Source organism: Homarus americanus, unplaced genomic scaffold, assembly GCF_018991925.1.
Source record: "Homarus americanus isolate GMGI-L3 unplaced genomic scaffold, GMGI_Hamer_2.0 scaffold52512, whole genome shotgun sequence".
NCBI lineage: Eukaryota > Metazoa > Arthropoda > Malacostraca > Decapoda > Nephropidae > Homarus > Homarus americanus.
The window spans coordinates 14,290,295-14,306,859 of NW_024735442.1; the positions used below are offsets into that span (position 1 = coordinate 14,290,295).

General features: G+C 37.2%; 1 protein-coding gene across 3 annotated transcripts in view; it reads left to right on the forward strand.

Moving 5' to 3' along the window:
- The window catches only part of LOC121871044 (integrin alpha-PS3-like), an 86,168-nt gene extending 77,791 nt beyond the window's left edge, over positions 1–8,377 (forward strand). For all 3 annotated transcript variants that reach the window (XM_042373126.1, XM_042373128.1, XM_042373127.1), the window contains exons 22-23: positions 3,438–3,573; positions 4,496–8,377. In XM_042373126.1, the coding sequence (XP_042229060.1) occupies positions 3,438–3,573; positions 4,496–4,594 (235 nt within the window). In that variant the 3' untranslated portion in view covers positions 4,595–8,377. The remainder of the gene's footprint in view (positions 1–3,437; positions 3,574–4,495) is intronic.
- Positions 8,378–16,565: the final 8,188 nt, after the last annotated feature.

The following is a 16,565-nucleotide window of genomic DNA, read 5'->3' on the forward strand; positions in this document are numbered from 1 at the left end:
GCCTAATGTTTCTCTGGGCACGCTACACTGTCCTAAGGGCAAAGCTGTGCTGTACATGTACTCAAAATAATGTACTAAATGATTACTAAAATTTTTGTCTAGTGCAAACTATAGCATGTTTATACGTATTCAAATTAATTTCTATCTTAGAAGAATTCCAGCAATGTAAATTATATTCTCCCTGGTCACTTTTGTGACATTTTATAAGCAAAAAACAAAATCTCAATCTAAAGGACATAAATAAACAAACAAATAAATACTCCCAGCCAGGGGTTGGTGGTTTTAGGCTTAAAGTTTTTATCTTATATAGTATCACAGACTAAAGCTAGGAGAATATAATTTGCATTGCTAGAATCCTTGCAAGACGGCGAATAATTTTAATATGAACGTCATATATTTTGCACAAGAGATAAAAATTTTAGCCCTATGTAAAAAAATTAATTAGAACAGGTCAGTTCAGTGACATTTTGTAAGAGAAAAATTTAGTCACTCTTAAAGACATAAATAAATAAGCACTAGACCTTGCCAATCTTCACATCAGCTGATCGCTAGTAAACAGACCATTTCACGTCCCATAATTTTAGCTTTTTTTTTTTTACGGGGATTAGCCCACCCAGGCACAGGTAACTGACCCACATCGGGGCCTGGGGGTGGGGGGGGGGGGATTTAATTATAATAATAATAATAATAATAAAGAAATAAAAAAAATGAATGATCACTGAGTGAGAAACAATATATGTACAGTATGTTGTGTTGTCAATGGTAAGAGTAACAATTGAGACCCTGCAATTGTGTAAATGAGGCAGAAAATCAGATCAGCATTATGGTTCCAATATCTTCCCAGGCTGTGTTGATTTATGAGTGTTTGTTTTAACATAATACTACAAAAAACAATGTTTTGTTTATTCTAGGAGATAGGCTGAGGTGCATCTGGGTAGATGCTCAGTCTTTTTAGTACAGTATTGTGTTTCTCTCAAGTACCAAACTAAATTATTCCATTGAAACAACACTTCGATTTAGTGCGAATTCGGTTTAAAGCGACCTCTCTTGGAAAGTATCTCGTGTTATATCGACGTTCTACTGTACTGTAAGTCTTAATTTATAATATCACAATTTTACTTATCTGAATAAAGAATAACAAGATAAAGTGCTGTTGGTGAATTATGATGATCTGTTATTTATTTCATATAATGTATTGTCAATACAAATTCTGAATAAAATACACCTTAGCAAGAATAGCAGCTGGCATATGTGGTCACTGCCTAGCTTATGCAATTGATGGGCAAGGGGTGACTTAATATTGAAGTTTATAAACATCTCAGAGGGCTCTACTCGTCAAGTGTCCATACCTGGAGCTGGTGGACACCCGCTCCACGAGGCGTTACAGATCAAGGACGGAGAAGCCACAAGTCCATAAAATTTTTAGGGCAAACTTTTTCGGAGTGAGAATTGTAAACTCTTGGAACAACCTGCCAGAGTGTTGTGACAGCACTGAATGTAAGCTCTTTAAGACCAGAATTGACCAACACTGGTACAGGCACAGATCATTCAGGAGCCAGTACTAGCCAACAGTGCCCAAGCAGCTAACGAGCCGATCAGTGATGAAGAGGATAATAATAAAATTAACATATTGCAGACCTTTACTGGGGAAATCTTATAATGAGTGTTTAGATTCTCAGGGCATCCCCTATTATGTCAATCAGAGTTGATCTTTTAATTTGTTTTGAATGCATGAATCACCTTTCCTTCTTTATCATACTTTTGACCTCTAATTGAGGAGGATGTGGTGCAACAGTTGCCCTTTGGAGTCTTTTAGTCATGCCTATTCAATCCTTAAACATATTGTACAAAGGCTTCTGTCTGCTTTGTAGATTTCTGGCCAGTCTGCCGTTTTGTGTTTCAGTTCTCAGCTGACAGCCATCAAAATCAGTTACAATAAACCCTCCAAATACCAGACTAATTCATGCAAACCCAGTTCCTTATTGGGAATATTCCCTTAATGGGAGGGTTTCTTGTGTTTTCCAGTGTACAGTATACACAAAATAATACAATAAAATCTTTTGCACAGCATTCTCAGCCAACAAAAAGCACATCTTACTGTATATGGTACACTTGAGTATCAGGAGTCCAAAAGATTTGGTCAAGGATTCTGAGACTATAGGAGTAGAGCTCACTCAATGTTAAATTTTGTATCTTCCCGCGATAGTGGCATTGCCCATTACTCCATACATGATAGTATTGTACAATAACACCAGATTACCTGTATTCAATAAAAACAATTTATCCGGCTTATTTACCTACTTAAGGTAATATACTCCTTTTGGTTCTTCAGTAAGAGCAATGGTGATGTTACAGCTTTACACCAGTTTTTCACCATTACAAATTACTGTATTTTAAAAAAGCATTGCAGACAGGTAACCAATGCACTTTATTGTAGAGTTATTACTATTGAGTTTGCCCTGATCCAATTTTGTTTATGTTAGGTATAAAAAGGTGTCAGAAGGATCAACTCATCAGCTTCATTCTGACTTGCACAGCACAGACCTATTCAAGGCATGGCTTGTCATTATTGGCAATTAAGTGTTTGTTACTGGTATTGTTTTAGGCACAAATATGAGTGTACAGTGTTAACTAATGTCATGCAGTCTTAGGTGTGAGTAGTATGTATACTTTACAGATATGCAGTATTGATTATGTTCATATTATGTTGCTTGTTTGTTTACTGAAATTGACTGTTATCTGTTGATATAATATATGGAGCCAACATGCCCAGTACTGTGATCACATAGTTTCCCGGCATATACAGTATGTAGTTCAGCTTAACTTTTGTGCTAGATGATGAGATCAGGTTCAAAGGAAATATAAGAATAAGAGGATATTTATGATCTCATGGAAGGAACTGTCTGACTTGGGATTTAGTAAAATTTCGATGTGAGAGTCACAGTATGTCTTGCCTCAAGTCACCAAATTTGCATGTCATATGCTTTATGTTTGATTTATAAAGATATTAGTATCCTTCAGAGAATTTGAAAGCTGTTTGGTACTGAAGCAATTAAGTAATTTCCACTGACTTGTTCTACTGTATTTCTCATAAAGTCTTAGATACTGTACCTCTTTTCAGGTTTTCTCCCAGTGGAGGGTTTTAAGGAGTATGCCTCACTATTCTGTATATCATAATTTGGCTATGCAGTACAATATATCAAAATATTGTTTTGAAAATTAATGGAAATGCTCTGTTGATATACAGTATACTTCTTAGTGGAAAACAATAATGAGTAAATTTTTGTTTTACTATACAGTACAGTACTGTACTGTATTATATTTGGTTTTAGGATTGTATTTCAAAGTTTGAATAAAGATATTAGTAATAACTAACCCTGGAAAGAAATTTTCTTGTATCATATTGCTGAATAATTCTAACTTGGTGTAATTTACAGAGTTACGTCAGTAATGGTAAAAACACAGATTCAGCCTGACAGCCTGCCAGGGAGGGGAGTTCCCTGGTGGATCATTCTTTTGGCTGTACTTGCGGGCCTCCTGCTTCTGGGCCTCTTAGCATATGGTCTCTACAGGGTAAGGGAAAAATATTGAATTTATACAGAATATCTTTTTTTTTTCTTTTCTATTAAATTTTTTGGGTGTACAGTATACAGTACTGTATAGATGTAAAGTCAACATATCAAGTGAATGGTTAGTACTATACATTATACCTGGTATATCTATTAAAATCTCTACATACAATCTCAGTTATGTTACTTAGTCTCAGACTGTTATGATAACCATTGTTTTTAATTACAGGCAGACCCTGATTTAAGTGGAATTGATTTATGAAAATTTATAACTACAGTAGTACAAGAAAAAAATTACCGGTAGCCCAAGTTTTTATTTATAAGCAAAAACCCTGAATTTATAAGAAAGAATCACTTGTAATAATGAAAAAATACAAAAATAATGTTGCTTATTTTACTACCAGTACAGTATGAATGTTTATTTCACTAACTTATTTCATAATTCTCTTACACTTGCAATCCTATCTAGTTATAATGGGGAGTGTTTGTCCGTGTAAGATGAGATGCACAGTTTAGAATCAAGATGAGATGTGGAATTTAGATTCTTGGAAAACTTTCCCCAGAACCTAGAAATATTCTGGGGATGTGGGCTAGTGTCCATCTGGGCAAGATGCATAGTTGAGACTCACAAAAACTTTTTGCAGTAGCTGGAAAAAATTACGGGGATAAGGGATTTTTCCGAGTTCAAGAAAGTTGTCTGGTTATCCCGGGCATCTCTCATTGCCGGAAGTGCTCTGCACCAGTTGTTCCAGCTAACCGTGATATCACTGTACTTGAGATTTGTACAGTTGAAGGAGCGGTTTACTGAAAGGCTTCTACAGGAGCATCTATTACACTTCATCCTCAGACCTAATCACAGATACAGGGGTCTGCCAAAGAACATTACCTGTAGTTCACTATTTCTTATTGGATGCATTATCTTTCAGGCTGGATTCTTCACCCGTAAAGAACAAGAAAAAATGAAAGCTCAACAGGCTCATGTTCAACCTGCTGGTAATGTCAACTCGGGTATTGTGGGGGATTAATTAGGTAATAATTTGTGTGTACGATGTCATGATGAATCCCAATTTTTTTGAGTATTATAACTATATTGACATCATAAAAACACTGGAGTCATACTAATTTTCTCTTATTAAAACTCCCATTGGATATATTGCTGAGACAATTCTGTGATATTCAAGTACACATGCACTGTAATATGTAATAACAATCCTGAGTGTCTGTCCACACACTTCCTTTAAGCACCACCCAGTTACATATTTTGCAATACTGAGATTCCAACCATCCATTGTCACATATTCTGTACACACCCAGTTTCTACCCCATCTGGAGTTCCCCATGGACTCACTTGTTAAAATTAGTTATTTTAAGCATTTTTCATCATATTTTTTGTGGCTTACAATGGCAATATGACGAATTCATTAGTTAATTGACAAAGAACTAGTGACATGAAGATAATGATTAGTTGTCAATAAAAATATGTAGAGAACAACAAGTGATCTAGTGAGAAAAGTAATCAAAGCTGCAGATTTACTCTATAAGGATGTCAGTATTAGTCCAGTTAAGAATGCAGTATGTACTGTATATATTGGTATGGGTATCTGTAATTGGTTGCTCTGTATTTTTTTTATATGTAAATTTTTAATGCAGTGAACTTGAAGCCCTCTTTAATAATATATTTAAGGAGGGGTGTTAAACATTATAAGATTATTGTAAATCAGCATAAAAGTAAGCAGTACCACTCTTGTCTCTCATCACTTTGGTCACAGGGTCAAATCACTTGGTTGGATGTGAGAAAGATGTTATCCAGTGTGACCCGACCAAACATTGCAAGTTTTCTCCATGTACTCCGATTTCATTCTGTACTAACACTGAACAATGGAGATCATAACAAAGTAATAAAGAACAGACTATAGTATTTCCACACTAACCTGGCCTATAAGCCACACCCCTCTTCTATACTAATAGCTGATTAGTTCATAGAAAATTCAAACTAAATGTGTTCACAATTGGTAAGCAGATTTGTTATTATCTAAAATAATGTTAAATATAGTATCAGAACTATCAAAATGCAAATGATTTCAGAGCAATAACACTTCAGAGAGGATGTTAGAAAATTTTAAATATTTATAATGAAGGTCAATATAAACACTCGCTTATACACGCGCAGTCGGGGGGGGGGAGGGTAAAACGCTCAGGGGAACCAATCGGCTATTTGTAGCTATAGACAAGGGGCGGTGCTTATGGGCCAGCTTAGCATGGAAAGGGTAAAGTTTCCTAAACAGCTAGTAAGCTAATAAATGATATAAATGATGAACAAAATAATGTAGGTTGAAGAGGGATGAAAAAGAATTAGGCAAAATGTAAGCCACTTTTAATGTATGTGGGTATTATTACATGTATTAAAAGCTATAGTGTATACTATTCTTAACGATATGAAGTTTCTGTAAGGCATTTATTTTCCTCTTCTCCAGTCCGAAAGTGGGGAGCTTGTAATCCTACATTAATTTTTTTTTACAAAATGAAGAGAAAGTTAGGCATGTTGTAAATATGTTTTGTCAAATTACAGTAATGCCATCTTTTTGTTCAAGCCGAATGCGACATCAGCAAGCCATCTATTTTTCCTGTTATATATGTCAATGCCACACAGACTGGATGTGGAGAACAAAATGTTCACGAAACACTTTGGGATCCCTAGCTGTACACTCCAGGGTGTCTGAAAAGTCTGCCAAGAGGGAAATACTGTACAATAAATCAACATTTTTTTATATAAATATATTGTCAGAAAAGCTGCATACACAGTGCAGTTCCCTACAAAATATATTAATTTACAAAGAACACACCAGCTACTAAGTTTTTCCATAGAATAAGGGGCAAAGCGGCACATTTTGTTTTTCGTTTGTCTACAAAATTTGTTTATGCTCAAGAATTTGAGAACCGTTTCATGATCAAAGTGACATATGGTACAGTGATTTGTATATTTCTGTGGGTAGAATCTTCTTGGACATCCTGCATACTATGAAATTATGATTTAAGAAAATTAGGAGTCATGATCACTAAGTGGATGAGAAAGATTGGTTCTGGAAAAGTTTATCCCCCGTGAATTTTCATTAGTCTGCCATACCAAAGATCTGAATTTAGTTTTTATCTCTTTTGCATCTTTATTACCTGTAATATATGGTTAATATTGATTTAAATACAGATAAGAGAGGGACAATAACTTGGATGTAAATACTGTATTAGTCATTTGTTTTAATTATTTTTACAGTGACTTTTTTTGTCTTTGTCATCATAATAATAAAAAAAATGACAATGTTTGGTTCATGTGCACCAATAATTTGTTATACTGATTGTAAAATATATTAAATGTCTTTCCATGGTTTTTTCGTGGTATTAAATGTAAAAATGAACTTCTCAAACTCAAGCCTAGTCAAGAAATTTAATCCTTAAACTGAAGAATGTATAAAAAAATGTGTTATATATGTACTGCTTTAACTCATTTATACTGCCTAATGATGTGAATTTGAGGGAGATGCTTCAGTTCATAAGATAATTAAAAAATATTTGAGGGACTAATGCATTCAGTGCATGAAGTATTTTAGTCTTCCGTTGGAGTAAACCAGAGAGAGGACTTGGGACTTAGCTTGGATTTTGTACTGTATAGTGTACTCTGATCTCTATTTTTTGCCATAATTTTGTCCATCAGTATTTTTATAAGCATTGCATCAGAAATAATCATATTAATAAGAATAACTTGCTGTTAAAAAGAGCAAAAGATGCATTTATTCATAGTATATTATGCATATGATTTTTTCTGATCCATACTGTGATCTCGTCATTTTTAGCATATTATGATAATGAGTAAGTGTACTATTGTATGTGATGAAAAGTTTCCCATGGACTTTGATTCTTGTCTTTTTTGTGGGGGGCCAACAGAATCCTTGAGGATGCAACTACCCCTTATATAGTATGTTGTTTTTGCGACCACAGTCCTCCACTCTAAATGCTTCCGGGCTGTTTTTACCAATCCTCCAAGATTTTGTCTCTCCAGGGACCCAGTTTTTAATTTAATTCATCCATCTCAGTCTCTGCCTTCCCCTGGTTTATTTGTTTTTTGTATTTTTCTTATTAAAAAATTATATTCTTCAATGTCTCATCATCAATACAGTATTCTTCAACATGCTGAGGATCTAGGGTCGAAAAGTTGAAATGTGATAAATTGTTTGCAATGATTTTACTCACTTCGATTATTAAAGCTTAGGTACTCGCTTCAATTACTATAGCATGGTACTCACTTCAACAATTACTATAGTTTTAGATACAGTAATGATAATATCTCATTCCATGATAGTACAGTATTTCATTATCCATAAATTCCCAGAGCTATAATATTTTAGTGATACATTCACTCAGTGTCACAACAGTTAAGCTTATGTGATGAAAAGGTGTCCTGATGCATGGTCTGCTATGTGTTTGTCTGTCTTTGCATCGACATGAAAACTGCATTTCTGTTAAGATTTTCACACATCTGTATTTTATTTATGGCTACTTTGGTACAATATCTTTGATGGTGCAGTATCAGCCACTTTTTTCTGCCCTCCCCCCCATTATGTTGAATCATATTGCATTTTGCACATTTCTAGTTAATATTAATACTTTAATATATACGTTTTTCCTCCTGAGTGCCATATGAAGCTCAAGGACTTTAGGCTCTGACTTTTCATCCCATATATAAATACTGCATGTAAATGAGAATACATACTGTATGTAAGATTTTTTTATAATAATAAATGATAGATCTGCTAAAACTGTATTTTTTTGAACATTTTAAATGACTGTCTTGCAAATCCTTATTAGTGATAATTTATACCTACATTCAGAAATACAAAGGTAGAACAGCGCTTTGGCTTTCTTAAATTGTAACTAATGTACAGAGAGCATTACTGTATAATAATACTGTAATAAATATTGTTCATTAAAATTGCAATACAGGTTTACAATTGGATAGGTATGTTTATAAACTATGCAGGTATACAGTTGAGCATGAATATAGACAATGTAGATAAACAGTGCACACAGGCCTTGGGAGTACTATACTGTATGCAGTTTTCTGTTTGAAGAGACAGTGCAGGTTAACAACAACGGTAAAAAGTAAGGGAATTTTCCTAAGAATAGCCGACAAAGCTGTCAGGTGCTTATTTCCCTGAGGATCCCTTGCTTTGGTTTACGCTTGGTCTCCAATCAGTAATAGTATGTCTACAGGAGTGATAGTGAAAGCATTTTGATAAAAGTTAACAAGCATTGCATTGAACTTGGGTTATCTGAGGCTGGTGAATCACTTCAACAGTACAGGGGTACAATGTTCTGTGGTTACTAATATAGAAACTCGCTCTCTTCTCTTGTTGTAGATTCATCTATTACAATCCCACGGCTCAACAATTCTTGGCACCCTACAAGAAGGTGTTAGCTCATAATGACATTGAAGAAGTGACTCGTGAAAATTGCTTAGCCTTAGAATCTATCCCAATCCTAACTGCCTTTAGTGATTATCTAAAGGATCTTAATGCCAATGCTCCATTAAGCAATTTAATTAACTCTTCTCTTGATAAATGCAGGGTCTTTGAGCAAGACAACATTTATCAAAATGAGGAATCTGATGTTCTCTTAGAAGAGGGAAATACTAACTTAGTTTCATCTAGTGTGGTCTCTCGTTGCACTGTGAAAGTAGTTGCATATACTGTATAGCTGGTTTTGTTCCCGTGAAACTTAAGAAATCTTTGAAGTGTGAAGCATGTTGTAGTGTACTATTTACCTAAAATGTTGATGAAACTCCTGCATTAATCACTACAAAAACCAAAGGGAATCTATCATTTCCAACTAAAGATGTCATTGCTATACTGCATGTTGCTCATGCAAAAAAATATTCAGAGAAAAAATATTGCTTGCCAGTAAAATACACCCCTATGCAAAACTGTCAACATATGATTGCCACAAAATTTTAATTGATGTATTGTCAGAGTTCCTGAACAAAACTATATTCCTGGGCTTGACAATACACATGTCAGAAAGTGATCCTTTCAACAATCATCTTGTATTGCCAATCAAAGCAGTAACTGAGACCTATCTACAGGTGAGATACACATATGAAGGCAAACAGTTCACAGCACAAAATGCATCTCAAAGCTGTCAAAAGTAGAACTAGCATTTACTTTACTTTTATCCTCTTTGCCACTGATCGGCCCGTTAGCCACTTGGGCGATCGGTCACGTCTCTGACTACTTTTCCTTTTCATTTATCCTCTTCACCAAAAGATCGGCTCGCTAGCCGCCCAGGCGATCGGCCACGTCTCTGTCATTCACTGTTGGCAAATACTGGGCATGCACCGGCTCCCGAATGTACCTGAACCCGCTCCAGTGTTGGTCAAGTCTTGTCTTGAAAGAGCTCACACTCGGTGCCGTCACAACACTCTGGTAGATTTTTCCAAGACTTTTCAACCCTCACTCCGAAAAAGTTTGCCCTCACAGTTTTCTGGACTTGCGGCTTCTTCAATCTTGAGCTGTGACCTCTTGTGGGGCGAGCGTCCTCCAGCTCCAAGTAAGGACACTCGACTGAGTAGTCCCCCGAGATGCTTATACACCTCTACCAGGTCCCCCCTTGCCCGTCTGTAGTGTAAGCTAGGCAAGTTCAGGCGCTCCAATCTCTCAGGGTAGCTGAGGTGCCGAAGTGCAGGCACCAGTATGGTGGCCCTCCTTTGAACATTTTCAACCAACTGACAGTCCCTAGCATATCTCGGGGACCAGACGGGGTGACAGCACTCCAGATGGGGAAGCACTTCAATCTTGAAGATCGTTACAACTTAGGTACTCCTGAATGTGCTGCTTAAGGATCTGTTAACCAAAATTTGATATCTTGATTATAACTTGTTCAAATGGCTTTTAGAAAATGTTCAAATGATTTTTAGAATATTTTAATTACTTTTGCAATGCTAATTACTCGCCACTTATGGGTTTTCGAGGTCATTTCTTGGTGCTTGTGTATTATTCTGGATGTACTTAAATAGTTAGGCACATTAAATTTTTAGTTCAGAGAGAAAACGTATTTTTGGCCAAAAATCATTTAAGGCTTTAGACTTACAATTTTTGTCATTTTCGGCCAAAAAATGGATTTTGTTCAAAATTTCAGTATAGGTACTCCTGAATGTGCTGCTTAAGGATCTGTTAACCAAAATTTGATATCTTGATTATAACTTGTTCAAATGGCTTTTAGAAAATGTTCAAATGATTTTTAGAATATTTTAATTACTTTTGCAATGCTAATTACTCGCCACTTATGGGTTTTCGAGTCATTTCTTGGTGGCATGTATTATTCTGGATGTACTTAAATAGTTAGGCACATTAAATTTTAGTTCAGAGAGAAAAGTATTTTTGGCCAAAAATCCTTTAAGGCTATAGACTTACAATTTTTGTCATTTTCGGCCAAAAAATGGATTTTGTTCAAAATTTCCGTATAGGTACTCCTGAATGTGCTGCTTAAGGATCTGTTAACCAAAATTTGATATCTTGATTATAACTTGTTCAAATGGCTTTTAGAAAATGTTCAAATGATTTTAGAATATTTTAATTACTTTTGCAATGCTAATTACTCGCCACTTATGGGTTTTTCGAGGTCATTTCTTGGTGCTTGTGTATTATTCTGGATGTGCTTAAATAATTGACACATTAAATTTTTAGTTCAGAGAGAAAAAGTATTTTGACTGAAACTCCTTTAAGGCTTTAGACTTACAATTTTTGTCATTTACATTAAAAATGGATTTTGTTCAAATTTTCGGTATACAAGTACTCTGAATGTGCTGTAGGATCATATTAACCAAAATTTGATATCTTGATTGATATAACTTGTTCAAATGGCTTTTTAGAAAATGTTCAAATGATTTTTTAGGATATTTTAATTACTTTTGCAATGCTAATTACTACGCCACTTATGGGTTTTTCGAGGTCATTTCTTGGTGCTTGTGTGTTCTGGATGTACTTAAATAGTTAGGCACATTAAATTTTTGGTTCAGAAAACGTATTTTTTGGCCAAAAATCCTTTAAGGCTTTAGACTTTACAATTTTTTGTCATTTTCGGCCAAAAATGGATTTTGTTAAATTTCAGTATAGGTACTCTGAATGTACTGCTTACAGATCTAGTAACCAAAATTTGATATCTTTATTATAACTTGTTTCAAATGGCTTTTGAAAATGTTCGATGATTTTTTAGAATATTTTAATTACTTTTGCAATGCTAATTACTACGCCTCTTATGGGTTTCGAGGTCATTTCTTAGTGCTTGTGTATTATTCTGGATGTACTTAAATAGTTAGGCACATTAAGAGATTTTTAGTTCAGAGAAAACGTATTTTTGGCCAAAAATCATTTAGAGCTTTAGACTTACGAATTTTTGTCATTTCGGCCCAAAATGGATTTTGTTCAAAATTTCCAGTATAGGTACTCCTGAAATGTGCTGTAAGGATCTGTTAACCAAAATTTGATATCTTGATTATAACTTGTTTAAATGGCTTTTAGAAAATGTTCAAATGATTTTTAGAATATTTTAATTACTTTTGCAATCTTTAATTACTCGCCACTTATGGGTTTTCGAGGTCATTTCTTGGGTGCTTGTGTATTATTCTGGATGTACTTAAATAGTTAGGCACATTAAATTTTAGTTCAGAGAAGAAAGAAACGTATTTGGCAAAAATCCTTTAAGGCTTTAGACTTACAATTTTGTCATTTTCGGCCCAAAAAATGGATTTTGTTCAAAATTTCAGTATAGGTACTCCTGAATGTATATGGATCTGTTAACCAATTTGATATGTTGATTATAACTTGTTCAAATGGCTTTAGAAAATGTTCAAATGATTTTTAGAATATTTTAATTACTTTTACCAATACTAATTACTCTACTTCCTTATGGGTTTTTCGAGGTCATTTCTTGGTGTGTGTATTATTCTGGATATACTTAAATAGTTAGGCACATTAAATTTTAGTTCAGAGAAAAAAGTATTTTTGGCCAAAAAAATCGCTGGAGCTTTAGACTTTACAATTTTTGTCATTTCGGCCAAAAAATGGATTTTTGTTCAAAATTTTCAGTATATGTACTCCCTGAATGCTTGTAAGGATCTGTTAACTAAAAATTTTGATATCTTGATTATAACTTGTTCAAAATGGCTTTTGAAAATGTTCAAATGATTTTTAGAATAATTTTAATTACTTTTGCCAATGCTAATTACTCGCCACTTATGGGTTTTCGAGGTCATTTCTTGGTGCTTGTGTATTATTCTGGATGTACTTAAATAGTTAGGCACATTAAATTTTAGTTCAGAGAAAACGTATTTTGGCCAAAAAATCCTTTAAAGGCTTTAGACTTTACAATTTTTGTCATTTTCGGCCAAAAAATGGATTTTGTTAAAATTTCAGTATAGGTACTCCTGAATGTGCTGCTTAAGGATCTGTTAACCAAAATTTGATATCTTGATTATAACTTGTTCAAATGGCTTTTAGAAAATGTTCAAATGATTTTTAGAATATTTTAATTACTTTTGCAATGCTAATTACTCGCCACTTATGGGTTTTCGAGGTCATTTCTTGGTGCTTGTGTATTATTCTGGATGTACTTAAATAGTTAGGCACATTAAATTTTAGTTCAGAGAGAAAAGTATTTTTGGCCAAAAAATCCTTTAAGGCTTTGACTTACAATTTTCGTCATTTCGGCCAAAAAATGGATTTTGTTCAAAATTTCAGTATAGGTACTCCTGAATGTGCTGCTTAAGGATCTGTTAACCAAAATTTGATATCTTGATTATAACTTGTTCAAATGGCTTTTAGAAAATGTTCAAATGATTTTTAGAATATTTTAATTACTTTTGCAATGCTAATTACTCGCCACTTATGGGTTTTCGAGGTCATTTCTTGGTGCTTGTGTATTATTCTGGATGTACTTAAATAGTTAGGCACATTAAATTTTAGTTCAGAGAGAAAACGTATTTTTGGCCAAAAATCCTTTAAGGCTTTAGACTTACAATTTTTGTCATTTTCGGCCAAAAAATGGATTTTGTTCAAAATTTCAGTAACTTACAAGGGACGGACCGTCTAGATATCTGAACGACCTTCTTATAAGACCCAATAATTTATTTGCCTGGTTTACCTTCTTCTCGCAATGGCCTGCGAACTTCAGCTCATTGTCAACATACACACCTAGGTCCTTCTCACATTCAGTCTCAACTATTGCAGTTTCTTCATCCCGTTGGGACATATGTACGCCTCCTTACAGTTGGTACGCCCCAGGTGCATCCTTTTACACTTCGTGACATTGAATCTCAGCAACCATTTCTTCAGCGGAATCTAATGTTCAGTTTGCAAGGTAAAAATGCATAGAAATCCCCCTGTGCTCAGGGTACCAGGCTCGTGCCATGATAAGGATAATTGATGCTAATGATTAGTGTTGTTCATTGAAATGTTGTTTCATTGTACTATAGTATATAATAAATGGTTGAAAATAAAATAAGAGTTTAACTTAATCACACAGGGATGCTATGGATGAGTGTAAACAGTGCAAACCAGTGTCAATGAGGGTCACTCCGTCTCCTGGCGCGCGACCAGCCTATACAAAGATGGCCGACACGGAGGAGAATTGGTTTCACCTGACAGTACTGGGAGCGCGCGGCATGCTGCCTCCATCCTTTATACCTCCATGGGAAATACCATCTTGAGTGAATGTTGCTTCATCAGTGAAAAGCACGAGAGATGGAAAGAGAAGGCATTCTGCATGCTGCCTTAGAACCCACCGACAACTGCATCCGAGGCGGATAGTCTACATCAGTTAGAGCTTGTAGCTTGTACGGTGTAGGATCATCCACACAGTGCCCACTGACAATTGCAGTTCCTCGGCGATCCATTGAATACTTGTTCCAGGGCTGTTCTCGATGATGCGCAGTAACGGGTCCTCTGCGGCATGGATGCGCTCGTTTCATGGTCGCCCTCTGTCACCTGGAGTGGCACGACGTTGACAACTACCGGTCTCACGTAATCTACGCTCCACAGAAAGAAACGGACATGAGGGGACTCTGCGGTTCGGGAAACGTTCTCTGTGCAGCCGAACTGCCTCTGCCGCGTTTCCACCAGCTGCTCCCAGTGTCGGTACCATATCCGCATATTCACTAAATGAGTACTCCTCCACGTCCACGTACAGTAAGTCCTCGTATAACGTCAGCCCGCTTAACGTTGTTTCGGTACCACAGTATTTCGCTAATCTTTAGATACCCAAAATTCGTTTAACGTCCCGATGACTCAGTACAACATCATTTTGCGTCGTCACGCACTACTTTTTACGGCTCATCGCCCTCTCTTGTCTGGCTGCGCTATGCTCTAGGCTTGGCGCAGTTTCAGTGACGTAACACCCTCCTCATGTCCCGCCCTCCTCCACTCCCGCCCTCCTCCTCTCCCACCCTCCTCCTCTGCTCCCGCCATACTCCTCCGCTCCCACCTTCCGCCTCCTCCACTTCACTACCCACCACACACTTGCCCTTCCACTTCTGCCTATCAGTGAGTACCAATACAAACTAAGTAGTTGTATATGTATGCCCTATTTTCTATAGAAATGGCAATGGTTTTCTGTATATGTAATATATTTCATGGGGCAAAGGGAGGGTCAGGAACGAAACTCCCGTATTTTATCTACTTCTTATGGGGAAAATTGATCTGCTTAACGTTGTTTCGTATAACGTCCGCATTTTTAGGAATGTAACTCCAACGTTAAGTGAGGACTTACTGCAATACTGTGCTTGCCCACTCCTGATTGGTACAGACGTTTAACTCCTTCCAATGCTGGGAAGGAAGTGGTCTGCCAACCCCAACCCTCCACTTCCTGTCAATCTGGTATGGCCCCACCCCTCCTCCTGATATCACCACTCGAACCACCAAAACCAATCACCGATGCAACTGACCCTTACACTGTAACACTGGGCATTTAGCTCAAATAGGTTTCATTCTTTCCTTCGGAGTTTAATTTACAATCCTACTAAACGTTTAGGGATGCTGTAGTGGATTTCTCCCCTACAAACGCTGTTTGTCACTGAGTAGCCGACCCCACCAATTCCCCAGTGTATGCCTCGTGGTCTAGGTCAACCAGCGCCGCCATACATCACGGAGCGGGGGTCAACTACTAAGCCACGCCTACCCCCCACTATTTAAGACCTGACCTCGTGGTGACCTGCCTCTTTCTACCTACATCAAGCAGCCAGCAACACCCCCTCCTCCGCTGCTGCCTGGCGGCCCTCGCTCCTCCTCCGCCTGCCTGGCAGTCCTCGCTCCCGCCGGCGAGCATGGCGACCCACAAGCTGTCCTCCTCCAAGCACCCTCACCAACCAGCTCTCTCTACATCACGCTTGTAACCATGCTACCTTCCCAGCACCAAGCTGCATTGTACATCCAATACAACATGTATACATGAGAGCACATTGTGAGTTTCCTTTCTCCATCCCATCCTGAGTGAGAACCAAACATCCCAAAAACCCACAAATGGTGACCCCCGGAGATTCGCACTCACACAGGATGGAGGAGAAACAGATCACGCTCCCAGTCTTCAAGCAACATGGAAGACTGGCTTATCCACACAGAGGCAGCTCTCATCGGCTCTACAACTACTGTCTCTACACCGCAGGTTAGACACCCTAGAGCAGCACTGCTTCTCTAAGCAGACACCAGCTCCTCTTCCTGCCCCAAGCACCACGTCCTACCGACCCCAACACGCCCGTCCTGCCTCAGACGCTGCCCCCGGCCCAGCAGTAACCCACATACCCCTCTTTTCTCCCTCAGGTACTCCCTGCTAATGTCCTGCATCCTGCTGCTGTCGTGGACCCAGCTGCTGTCACGAGCCCTCATCGGCTTCTGCTGATGCAGCCCCTGCTCCTGACCCAGGCCCACACACCCCAGCAGGCGCATCTGACGACTCTGTACC